General features: G+C 22.6%; 7 protein-coding genes across 7 annotated transcripts; 4 read left to right on the top strand and 3 right to left on the bottom strand.

Annotated features, from left to right (window-relative positions):
* Window positions 1-117: 117 nt before the first annotated feature.
* DDB_G0285497 (hypothetical protein) lies at window positions 118-642 on the bottom strand (the record flags this gene model as incomplete). The annotated part of the gene is made up of 1 exon (XM_632998.1): window positions 118-642. The coding sequence occupies one exon, from the start codon at window positions 640-642 to the stop codon at window positions 118-120; it is 525 nt and encodes a 174-aa protein (XP_638090.1).
* Window positions 643-1,249: 607 nt separating this feature from the next.
* DDB_G0285495 (hypothetical protein) lies at window positions 1,250-2,737 on the top strand (the record flags this gene model as incomplete). The annotated part of the gene is made up of 1 exon (XM_632997.1): window positions 1,250-2,737. One exon carries the CDS (start codon window positions 1,250-1,252, stop codon window positions 2,735-2,737), a length of 1,488 nt encoding a protein of 495 aa, XP_638089.1.
* A 165-nt stretch (window positions 2,738-2,902) lies between these two features.
* DDB_G0285493 (hypothetical protein) lies at window positions 2,903-4,259 on the bottom strand (the record flags this gene model as incomplete). The annotated part of the gene is made up of 3 exons (XM_632996.1): window positions 2,903-3,601; window positions 3,721-4,025; window positions 4,139-4,259. 3 exons carry the CDS (start codon window positions 4,257-4,259, stop codon window positions 2,903-2,905), a joined length of 1,125 nt encoding a protein of 374 aa, XP_638088.1.
* A 491-nt stretch (window positions 4,260-4,750) lies between these two features.
* DDB_G0285491 (hypothetical protein) lies at window positions 4,751-5,557 on the top strand (the record flags this gene model as incomplete). The annotated part of the gene is made up of 1 exon (XM_632995.1): window positions 4,751-5,557. The coding sequence occupies one exon, from the start codon at window positions 4,751-4,753 to the stop codon at window positions 5,555-5,557; it is 807 nt and encodes a 268-aa protein (XP_638087.1).
* Window positions 5,558-5,603: 46 nt separating this feature from the next.
* On the bottom strand, window positions 5,604-6,151 carry DDB_G0285489 (hypothetical protein; the record flags this gene model as incomplete). Its single annotated transcript, XM_632994.1, has 2 exons — window positions 5,604-5,723; window positions 5,885-6,151. The coding sequence occupies 2 exons, from the start codon at window positions 6,149-6,151 to the stop codon at window positions 5,604-5,606; spliced, it is 387 nt and encodes a 128-aa protein (XP_638086.1).
* Window positions 6,152-6,679: 528 nt separating this feature from the next.
* Window positions 6,680-8,884, top strand: DDB_G0285487 (hypothetical protein; the record flags this gene model as incomplete). The annotated part of the gene is made up of 1 exon (XM_632993.1): window positions 6,680-8,884. The coding sequence occupies one exon, from the start codon at window positions 6,680-6,682 to the stop codon at window positions 8,882-8,884; it is 2,205 nt and encodes a 734-aa protein (XP_638085.1).
* Window positions 8,885-9,919: 1,035 nt separating this feature from the next.
* DDB_G0285485 (hypothetical protein) lies at window positions 9,920-12,096 on the top strand (the record flags this gene model as incomplete). The annotated part of the gene is made up of 2 exons (XM_632992.1): window positions 9,920-10,085; window positions 10,193-12,096. The coding sequence occupies 2 exons, from the start codon at window positions 9,920-9,922 to the stop codon at window positions 12,094-12,096; spliced, it is 2,070 nt and encodes a 689-aa protein (XP_638084.1).
* Window positions 12,097-12,363: the final 267 nt, after the last annotated feature.

Raw genomic sequence — 12,363 nt, 5'->3', positions numbered from 1 at the left:
AAAAAAAAAAAAAAAAAATTTTATTATTATTATTTAAATGATAATATATATATATATTTATTTTATTTTTTTAAAATTATTTTTTTATTTTATTTTATTTTTTTATTATTATTATTATTATTGTTGTTGTTCTTGTTTTCTTGATTCCATTTTTGATTTAAAAGTTTCTTTTCTTTCTTTTTCTTTATTGATTAATTCAACATGTTTTCTTAAACGTTTTTGTTTAATTTCATCTAATATTCTTTTTTCTTCTTGTTGATTTTCCAAATATTTAACATGTTTACGTTGTCTGTAACCAAATGGGATTTCTTCGAATTGATCAGCTTTGAGACCAGTGTATTCTTTTGCTGGTTTAACTTTTTCTGCATTGAATTTTGGTAAATGTTGTGGTGGTGCTAATCTCCAATCATGGATTTCTTTTTGTAATCTTTTACGTTTTAAATTGATTTTAGCTTGATGTTGTCTCTTTACTAATAATTTATGTGCATTGGTTGGTTGTTTACGATGTGGACGATGATATTTAAGTTCAATCTCTTTTGGTATTTCAACTGAATCTAAAACTAATGAATAATTTCTTTTCATTATTAAATTTTGTGGTACATTTATTGAGAATTTTGTGAATGATTTTAATAAATTATTCATTTTTATTATTATTATTATTATTATTATTTACACCCAATTTATAAATGTGTATATATATCTAATGTTTCTTGGTTAAATATTAATTTGTGTGTGTTTTGTTTTTGTATAAAATATTTTAATTTTTCGTTTATTATACAAATTATTATCAAAACTATGAAAGTAAAAAAAAAAAAAAAAAAAAAAAAAATGAAAAAAAAAAATTGAAAAAAAAAAAAAATATTTTTTTTTTTTTTTTGTTTTTTATGATTATTCAGATGTTAATATATTTTTGAATTGTTTAGTTTGAAATAAAAAAAAAAAATATTAAAAAAAAAAAAAAAATAAAAAAAATAAAATAAAATAAAAAATAAAAAATTAAAACTATGAAAGATCTTTTAAATTATTTAAACTTGTTTTTAAGAACAAAAAAAATAAAAATAAAAATAAAATAAAAAATAAAAATAAAAATAAAAAAAAAAATGAAAAAAAAAAAAAAAATTTCATTTTTTGGAAGTGTGCTTTGGTTTTTTTTTTTTTTTTTTTTTTTTTTTTTATATATATACTTTTATTTTTTTATTTTCATATTTATTATCTGTTTTATTATCTATTTTAATAAATTTATAAAAAAATGACAGATAAAGATATTCCAGATGAATGGGATACAATTTCAGAAGATCAAATTAAAAATAATTTATTAACATTAGAGATTAGTAATAAATTAAAAGAATTGAAATTATTAGAAGAAGAATATGAGAAATTAGAAGAAAAAGAAAAAGAAATTGAAAATAAAGAATTAAATAAAACAGATAACAAAATTAAAGAATTTATAAAAAATGAGATTAAAAAAGGTGGTGAAGAAATTAATAAAGAGCAAGAACAAGATGGAGAAGAAGAAGAGCCATTATTATTAATTAATTTCACTAAATGGTCATATAACAAAATCAAGTATATTGGTGGTGGTAAAATTGAAAATCAAGATCTATTCGACAGATTATTAAATAAATTAAATAGTGAAGAGCAATTCTTTATCACCATGACCGACGATTTATTAGAGAGAGAGTTAGCATTTCATACGACTAATAAACAATGGAGAGACGATATCAAGCAATTGGAACAGGCGTATAAAGGTGATTATTTCTCATTACTATCATATCCTCCAATGTTGGGTGGATTCCTTTTGGAGAGTATTTGGTCCAAGATTAAAGAGAGAACCGAATGGAAGAGTGTAAATATTCTGAAATGTATTTATTTAGCTAAAACCAATAGATCATTACTCTACAAACATAATATGGCATTGGCAATTGAATTCATGGCATTAGAACAAAAGTTATTAGGTCCAACAGCTAAACGTTTAAAGGATGAAGAAGATTTAGAATATAAAATTAAATTACGTCAATATGAAGAAATCATGCAAAAACGTTATGAAAATGAAATAAATGAAGGTATAATTAAAAATTTACAACAAGTTATCTATACAAATGAAGGTATTTCAAATAATTTAAATAGAATTAATAATAATAAAATTAATGAAATAAATGATGATTATAATAACAATAATAATGAAAATTATAGTGGTAGTGATAATGATGATGGTAGTTATTGTAGTACTTGTGATGGTAGTGGTAGTGATTATGATAATGATGAAAATAATGATGATGAAAATAATGATGAAAATAATAATAATAATAATAATAATAATAATAATAATAATAATAATAATGATGAAGATAGAATGATTGAAGAAATTGAAGGCGATGATACAACAAGTACAAGTTTTCAGCAATCTGATGATGATGAAGCAGATAATGAATTAGATGAAGAAGATAATAGAAAAAATAAAAAAGAGAAATTAATTGAAGAAAGAAAGATAAAAGAGATTGAAGCAGAAAGAATTCATAAAGAGAATGAAAAGAGAAAAATTGAAGCACCTCCACCACCAGTATTAAATATTTTAGATAAAATCATTGCAATGATATTTAGTAAATTAACGGTTGCTCAATCAAATAAAGAATCTCATTATCAAATGTTAAATAGATTAGAATCATCAATTAAAGAAACTTGGATTGAAGAATTTGGTTGTTTACCTCCAAATTGTTTATGGAGAGAGGAACAATAATAAATTTTTAAAAAAAAAAAAAAAAAAATAAGAAAATAAACCAAAATAAAATAAAATAAAATAAAAAAAAAAACAAATAATTATATAATTTGATTGATTTATAAATTAAATTTAAAGATTTATTAATTTTAATTTTAATTTTTTTTATTTTTTTTATTTTTTCAATTAATCATGTTCGATGATATCTTTATCTTTATCATCTTCATTAATTGTAGAATGAGATGATTCATGAACTAAACTTAAAATTCTTTCACATTTTACTCTCTTTTTAGCTCTTTCTTGATCCTCCTCTGATAATAATGATCTTCTTGGTGCTTCATCATGATGTTTTTTTAAATCCTCCTCTTCTAATTTTTGATAAAATGTATTGCTTACAGATTCCAATGGTGTTGGCGGTATAATATCTCTATTAATTTCTTGTTTATTATTTTTATTATTATTATTATTATTATTATTATTATTATTATTGTTATTTTCACCATCTTTGTTACCACTGGTATTATTATTATTATTATTATTATAATTATTTTTATTAAACTCATTACTATTACTATCGTCATTATTATTACTATCTAAATTCATTTTGTCGTCATCTTTTTTATTATTATTTTCATTATGGTTGTTTCTACCTTCATTATTTTTATTATATATCTTATTATTTTGTTTGCTATTATTATTGTTATTATTATTTACACCAGAAGCTTCTTCTTTTTTTGAATATTGTTGTTGTTTTATCATATCGTAATTTGGAATTTTAGTTGTTGTAATATCTGTTAATTTAATTAATGAATTTTCAATCTGTCTTTTTTGTTTATTTTTAGTTTTCTTTATTTTATAAGGATCTGTTACAACTTCACCATATAGCTATTTATTATTATTATTATTATTATTATTATTATTATTATTATTATTATTATTATTATTAGTAACTTTACACTTTTTTTTTTTTTTTTTTTTTTTTTAATAATTTACAAAGCACTTACAGGTGTTTTTGAAAAAGTATGTTTCTCAGGGAAACTTGGTAAAAAAGAAGGTATATGTAATGGGAATTCTTGTTCCTCAGTTTTATATGGTGATGGTTTAGATGGTTGCTCAACACTTCCTTGTAAAGGGAATGGTGGGACAACTTGCGCAAATGGTATTTCGTCAGATTGTAAAAGAAATTGTTGTAATTCGTGTATATTAATTGCCATATCTTCAAATGCTTGTTTAACATCGAAAAAGTTTGAATCGGTTCTACATGATAATTCACTATATTCATGTGCTCTAATACCAATATCTTGTATATCTATTTATAAATATATATATTGTTAATGTATTATTATATAAGTATATTATAATTAATAAAAAAAAAAAAAAAAAAAAAAAAAAAAAAAAAAAAAAAAAAAAAAAAAACCCTACCCAATTGAATTACATCTGCTAAAAAATCTGTTGCAATTTGACTAATTGAAGGGAAACCTAAATTTTTAGCAACTTGAGCAACTACTATTTTACATAAAACTCTTGCAAAATTATCACACATTCTTTTAACCTACCCTATATATACAATATATAAATTAATATTTTTAATTTTTTTTTTAATTGGCTTAATGGGGATAACAAATAATTGTAAATTAAAAAATTTTTCAAAAAAAAAAAAAAAAAAAAAAAAAAAAAAAAAAAAATGAAAAAAAGAAAAAAATTTTTTTGAGAGGCAAATTTTTGGAAAAAAAAAAATAAAAAAAAAAAAAAAAATAAAAAAAAAAAATAAAAATAAAAAAATAAAGATTTTTAATAACTTTCTTTTTTTTTTATATTTTATTATAATTAAAATCTTAATTGTATTTAATTCCTTTTTATTTTTATTTGGTTCTTTATTTGAAATTTTATTTTTATTTCATTGCTTTTTTAATCAACCAAAAAAAAATAAAAAAAAATAAAAAAAAAATAAAAATTTTCATTCGCTCCCCCTTTCACTTTTTTTTTTTTTATTTTTTTTTTTCTTATTTTTATTTTTTAAATAATTAAAATAAAATGGAATCAAATAAAGATAATAATAATAATATTGAAAATGATAATAAAGAAAAGAAAATTGTAACAGATAGAATTAGAATATTATTACATCCAAAAGCACCATCAATTGGTGATAGTGTTTTACAAGGTACAAAGACAGGATTTTTATGTGGAGTTGGTGTTGGTTTAGTTACACCATTAATATTTAGAGGTAGAGGAGTTGAACCAGTTGGTTCATTTATGAAATCAGTATTAAATTTAACATTTATAGGTACAACATTTGCATCAACTTTACATGTACTTCAATATAATCTTTTATTACCACCAATGTCATCATGGACACTTAGCGGTCTCATTATCGGTGGTACAACATCACATATATTAGCACGTGGACGTTTTATTCAAGGTATGTTTTGTGGAGGTATTTTCGGTGCATTAGGTCATATGGCACATAAAAAGATATACAAAGATAGTATCAATAAAAATATAATTGCAGATATAACCGAATTAAAAGTATTAGTAGAAGATAATAAAAACAAAAATCATAATATTGAATTATCAATTCGTGATCAAAATTTATATGATAAACTTATGGAAGGTATTGATAATAGAATGAGTGATCCTGCTTTCAATAATAGTAATAATGATAACGAAGATCCAATTACTTTTTCAAAAATTTTAAAATCATTAAGTCCACTTAAAGAAATCACTGAAGAAGAAAAGAAAATAATCATTCAAAAAAATAATGAAAGAGATAATACTGTAGTTTTAGATTTAAAAGGTAAATCAAGATCAACAACACAACAAGATAATAATAATAATAAATAAAATAAAACTTTCATATATTATAATATCACACACAAAAAAAAAAAGTTTATTCTTTAATTTCTTGATAAATTTCATCTTCTCTTAATAACATATTTGGAATACCTTTATCAATTGGATAAACTCTTTGACAATTTGGACATGTTAAACTACCTGTAATAACTTTAAGCTATATAATAAAATTAATAAAAAGTATTTATGTGTTAGTAAAGTTATTTAGATGAGTGAGTGAGTGAGTGAGTGAGTGAGTGAGTGAGTGAGTGAGTGAGTGAGTGAGTGAGTGAGTGAGTGAGTGAGTGAGTGAGTATATATTTATATATTGATTCTTACATTACAAAGTAAATTATGTAAAGTTTTTAAAAATTCTTCATCTTCTAAAGAATGTTTTGTTGTATCTAATTGAATTGGTATATTAAATTTTATTGAGATTTCAGCAATTCCTAACCAATCAAGTTTTGGATATATATTTTTAGTGAATTCATAGTTGAATTCTTGTTCTAATACAATTTGTTCTGTGCTTTCTACTTTTAATGGGAAACCTTTACCCATACATTGCTTTTTAGTGCAAGCCATCATATTGTGTGTTAAAATCTTCATTCTTTAATTTGAGTTTATTAATGCTTGTGTGTATAGGAGTTGATTAAAAAAAAAAAAAAAATAAAAAAAAAATGAAAAAATAAAATAAAAATAAAATTAAAAAAAAAAAAAAAAAAATTAAAAAACGAAAGATTTTAAAAAAAACGAAATTTTTTTTTTTTTTTGAATTTTTTATTTTTTTATATTTTTTAATTACCAAATTTATTTTCATTTTTTTTTTTATTTAAATATTTAAATTTTATTTTTATTTTTATCCATGCCAAAACTTGTGTGTGACACCACTTTTTTTCATTTTCCTTATTTAAATTTTCTTAAAATAATAAATAAACAAAAATGAACGGATAACATTTTCTTAAAAAATTAAATAAATAAAAATGAACAGATATTTTATTTTTTTTTTATTTTTATTTTTTTTTTATTTTTCCAAACACATTAAAAAAAAAAAGTATAAAATAAAAAAAAACAAAAATAAATAAATAAAAAAAAAAAAAACAAACCAAAGTGTTGGTTAAAAAATAAACTTTATAAATGAACATAAATAATAAAATATCAATAATCAAAAAACATTTGGAATTGAATGATAGATTATATGAAGTTACAGAAGATAATGAAAATAAAAGAGTTTGTCTAAAAAATAAATTAACACTTGAAGAGAAATTTGTTAATTTTGATGAAATTAATAATTTGGATCCAAACGGACAACAAAAACCAGAACAATTAATAATAGATGGAGCATCATCACCATCATCATCATCATCATCATCATCATCATCATCATCATCATCATCATCATCATCATCATCATCATCATCATCATCATCATCATCATCATCATCATCATCATCATCATCATCATCATCATCATCATCATCATCATTACCAAATTCAGAACAATCATATTTATTAAATAAAATTGATCAATTAATAGATGATGAAAAAGAAACAAAGTATGTACTATTAATTGGTGAGACTGGTGTTGGTAAATCAACGTTTATTAATATGGTGGTTAATTATATAAAATTTTCAAGTTTAAAAGATGCAATTCAAAAATCAACATCATTAAAACAAATTTATACAATTGATACAAATGTTGAAATTCAAGGATCTGATAAAAATTATAAAGTTAAACTTGGAGATATTGATGATTATAAAGTTGGTTCATCTATAACTCAAACATCAAGACAATATAGAATTAAATTACCAGATGGTACAATCCTTTGTTTAATTGATTCACCAGGTGTTGGTGACCCACAAGGTGCATTGCAAGATAATAAACATTTTGAAAATATCCTACACGAAATTTCATCTATAAAAAAGTTAAATGCAATTTGTATTTTAATGCGTCCAGATGAAACTAGAGCCACTATTTCATTCAACTATTGTTTGAATCAATTATTATTACATTTACATTCAAGTGCAAAAGATAATATTTTCTTTTGTTTCACTCGTTCAAGAGCTTCAATGTATAAACCAGGTCCAACAAGAGCCATTCTTGAGAATCATTTTAAAAATATGAAAGATCAATCAGGTATTGAAATAAATGCTAACGAAAAAATTTTTTTTTTCGATAATGAGTCTTTTAATTATTTAGCCGTTAAAATATATAGTGCTACTACTGGTATTGAATCTAATTTCTCAGGAGAAGATGAGAATGTTTATTGTGGAAGTTGGGATAGATCATCAGGAGAATATAAAAGATTATTAGAAGAGATATCAAAAGTTCAACCACATGATGTTGCAAATACAATTTGTATAAACAATGCTAGAACAATGATTTCCAATTTAGCTCAACCAATGTCAACATGTATTTCAAATATAAATACCAACATTAAATTAATGGAAGAGCAATCTAAAAAATTAAGAAATATTAAAATTGGTGATGAATCCTTTTTATACATTCCAGAAACCACAGTAGAATCTAAAAAACTACCAAAGTATAAATTAATTTGTACAAAGATTGGTTGCACAAAAGGTGGTACGAATAGTCTATGTAGAGAATTTGAACCACAAAAAGAATGGAATTCTTCAGTTTATTGGCTCGAAAGTTTCAAAACCTTAGGATCATGTAAAGAATGTAACAATCCTGGTGCCATCCCATGTTTTTGGTTCGATCATTCACTTATCTGTGTTGAAGAAATACCAACTCTAAAGAAAATTTTTTCACAAAGTTCTTCTTTAAATAATTCAATTAGTGGTATTAATAGTGATTTTGGATGTGGTAGTAATAGTAATTGTGGTGGTGGTGGTGGTGGTGGTGGTGGTGGTGGTGGTGGTGTTGGTATTATTAGGACTAAAGAAGAATTAAAAAAAGAAAGTAGTATTTTAATATCACAAATGAGATTAAGAATTAAACAATTTGAAGATGAATATCTAATAATTAAGAATGCAAATGTTGATTTCTTAGTATTCTTATATCATCATTCTTTGGTAAACATTAATCATTACTATGAAAAATATATCAACATCCAAATCAAGGCATTAGAGAGTGTTCCAAATTCTGCAGATTTAATTGAAAAATTAAATGAACATTTGGGTGAATATAAACAAAGTGTAGAACAACAAAAGAATGCCAAAAATCATAAAACTAATGTTAAATCTCAAAAAGAAATATTTAAGACTTTTGATAAATTACTCGAGTTACCAATGGTAGGTTATATCATTAAAAATCAAATTAAACTTAAACAAAATAATCTTTTGAAAAGTGAAGCCATTATCGTTGATTTAAGAAATTAAAAAAAAAAAAAAAAAAAAAAAAAAAAAAAAAAAAAAAAAAACCTCAAACCTTAATTTTATTATAATTGTTTTGACATTTTTTTTGTTGTCAATATCTTCTACTTTTGTAGTAGTCATGATACTTTTTTTTTTATTATTTTTTTTTTCAATTAAAATTTACCCTTTAATCTGTTGTCCACCTTAACATTTTTATATACAAATTCATCATCATCAACCACTGAAAACACAATCACATTATGTCGCAAGCCAAAACGTAAAGTGGCTATAGTTAACCCAAAAATATTTTTTATTTTTCATCTTCTCGAAATCTTTTGGCCTTTCAATAATGTTTGGGTTATCACGAAAATATTATTTTAATTTGTTTTTTTTTTTATTTTTTTTTAATTCCGGCTCAAAAAACGGATTTTTATTTTTCTTTTTTTTTTTTTTTGGGGGTTTTTTTTTTTTTTTTTTTTTTCCCAAAAAAAAAAAAAAAAAAAAAAAAAAAAAAAAAACAGAACAAGAGAATAAACGTATGCCGTTCATCAAATTCAACAGAAGATACTCAGAAGCCCTTTTGCAAACAACCAACCAATGTTAACTACTGGAAACATGATTGGTTACCAATGGCGATCTGATAAAGTTAAATCTGAAAACTATTAAAGTTTTAAAGCTTTTTCCAAATTTTGAAATATTTTTCTAATCACAACCTTAAATCTCATACCTTTTTTTAAAAATTAAATAAATAAAATAAAAAAAAAAAATGACCAACCATTTTTACTTTTACAAAAAAAAAAAAAAAAATATCTTTTTTTCATCAAAATCTTTTTTTCACCAAAATCTTTTTTTCATCAAAATCTTTCTTAAAAAATTAAATAATTTTTATTTTTTTAATTTTTTTTTAAAAGTTGGACAATGTTTTTTCTTAAAAAATTAAGTTCTTTTTTTTAATTTTTTTTTTTTTTTTTCACCACTAAAAATTTTCTTTCATTCATTTTTTTTTTTTTTTTTTTTTTTTTATAAAATAACACCCAAAAAAAAAAAAAAAAAAAAGATATGGATTTGGATTATGCAATCATTGTTTTAAGACATCATTTGGAGTCAAACGGAAGGTTTTTTGAAATTTCAAAAGATGATGTTAAGAACAGAGTGACCATTAAAAATAAATTAACTCAAGAAGAAAGATATATAGATTTTGGGGAGATCCAAAATTTTATACAATGTAAGACAAAATTTAAAAAAAAAAAAAAAAAATAAATAAAAAAAAAAATTAAAATAAAATAAAAATAAAAATAAAAAAACTAATATATTTAAAATTATTTTAAAAAGATGATGAGTTTGAATATAATTTATTAGCAAATGGATTTCAAGAAAATTTATCTATATTAAAAAATTCAATACTTCCATTAACCAAAGCACCAGATTCTTGTTCATCAAATAGAGGTAAAACAATTGGAAATTCATCATTACTTATTAATAAAGTTAATGGTTTGATTGATGATGACAAGGATACAATCTATCTACTTTTAATTGGTATAACTGGTGTTGGTAAATCAACGTTTGTTAATATGGTGGTTAATTATATCGAGTATTCAAATTTAAAAGATGCACTTGAAAACGCAACATTAGAACAAATCTATACAATTGCCTCAAAAATTGAAATTCAAGATGAAAATAAAACTCATAAATTTTCACTTGGAGATGTTGAAGATTACAAAATTGGCTCTTCAGTTACACAGTATTCAAGACAATATAGAATTAAATTACCAGATGGTAAAACACTTTGTTTAATTGATGCTCCAGGTGTCGGTGATCCACAAGGTACATTGCAAGATAATAAACATTTTGAGAATATCCTACACGAAATTTCATCATTAAAAAAGTTAAATGCAATTTGTATTTTAATGCGTCCAGATGAAACTAGAGCCACTGTTTTATTCAAATATTGTTTGAATCAATTATTACTACATTTACATTCAAGTGCAAAAGATAATATTTTCTTTTGTTTCACTCATACAAGAGGTACAATGTATAAACCAGGTCCAACAAGAGCCATCCTAGAGGATCATTTAAAAAAAATGAAAGATCAATCAGATATTGAAATAAATGCTAATGAAAAAACATTTTGTTTTGATAATGAATCTTTTAATTATTTAGCCGTTAAAAAATATAATGCTACTGCTGGTATTGAAACTAATTTTTCAGAAGATGATGAGTTTGATTTTGGTAGAAGTTGGGATAGATCATCAAAAGAATTTAAAAGATTATTAGAAGAGATATCAAAAGTTCAACCACATGATGTTGCAAATACAATTTGTATAAATAATGCAAGAACAATGATTTCCAATTTAGCTCAACCAATGTCAACATGTATTTCAAATATTAATACCAACATTAAATTAATGGAGCAACAATCTGAAAAGTTGAGGAACAATAGTATTGGTGATGAATCATTATTATACATTCCAGTATCTGTGGTGATAGCGGAAAAATTGGAAAACAGTCTATTGGTTTGCACAAAGAATGGATGCTCTAGTAATACCGATAATCCTTGTAACATTGATGTTGTTTCTCCAAAATGGTATTCTTCACTTTATTGGTGTGATAATATTAATAAGATGGGAACTTGCAAAAAATGTTCAAACACTGGAGTACTTCCTTGTTTATGGTTTGATCATCAAGTAGTTACTATCAAAGAAACACCTCAACTCAATCAATTACCAGGCACTGATAAAAAAACAATAGGTCAAAGAACAAAGAGTGAAATATTTAATGAGAGGGAGTTGTTAGTTACAAAAATGGGAGAAAGAAAAATACAATTCCAAGAAGAATATGATACTATTAAGACTGCAATTGTTGACTTTTCAGTATTCTTGTGGCACCATTCATTAATTAAATTTAATCGTTACTATGAAGATTATATCAACATGCAAATAAAGCAATTGGAAAATTCTGAAAACTCGCAAGAATTAATTCAAAAACTCAATGAACACTTAAGTGAATATAAAGCAAGTGTTGAAGAAATAAAACATAATGTCCAAAATAATAAAGCATCTGTTAAGACTCAAAAAGAAATATTCGCTACATTTGATAAACTACTTACTTTACCAAATGTAGGCTATATCATCCAAAATCAAATTAAACTCAAACAGAGTAGTCATTACAAAAGTGAAGCTGTTGAAATTGATCTTTTCTCAAAAATGAAAAACAAAACAAAACAAATAATCAAATAATTTATTCAAAGAATTTATTTTTCAATAAAATTTTCTTTTTCAATAAAATTTTCTTTTTCAATAAGGTTGAATAATTTAAAAATAATAATAATAATTATAATAATAATAATTATAATAATAAAAATATAAAAATAAAAATTAAAATAAAACTTCAAATTATCTTCAACAAAAGATTCTCAATTTGTAATTATATCGAACAAATTAAATATAATTGTTGAAACAATTTAAATGAAAAATTAAGTGATAATAATTTTTTTTATTATTTGA

Source organism: Dictyostelium discoideum (genome assembly GCF_000004695.1).
Source record: "Dictyostelium discoideum AX4 chromosome 4 chromosome, whole genome shotgun sequence".
Taxonomy (NCBI): domain Eukaryota; phylum Evosea; class Eumycetozoa; order Dictyosteliales; family Dictyosteliaceae; genus Dictyostelium; species Dictyostelium discoideum.
The sequence above is the reverse complement of the archived record's forward strand: the minus strand, read 5'-3'. Positions and strand labels throughout refer to the sequence as shown.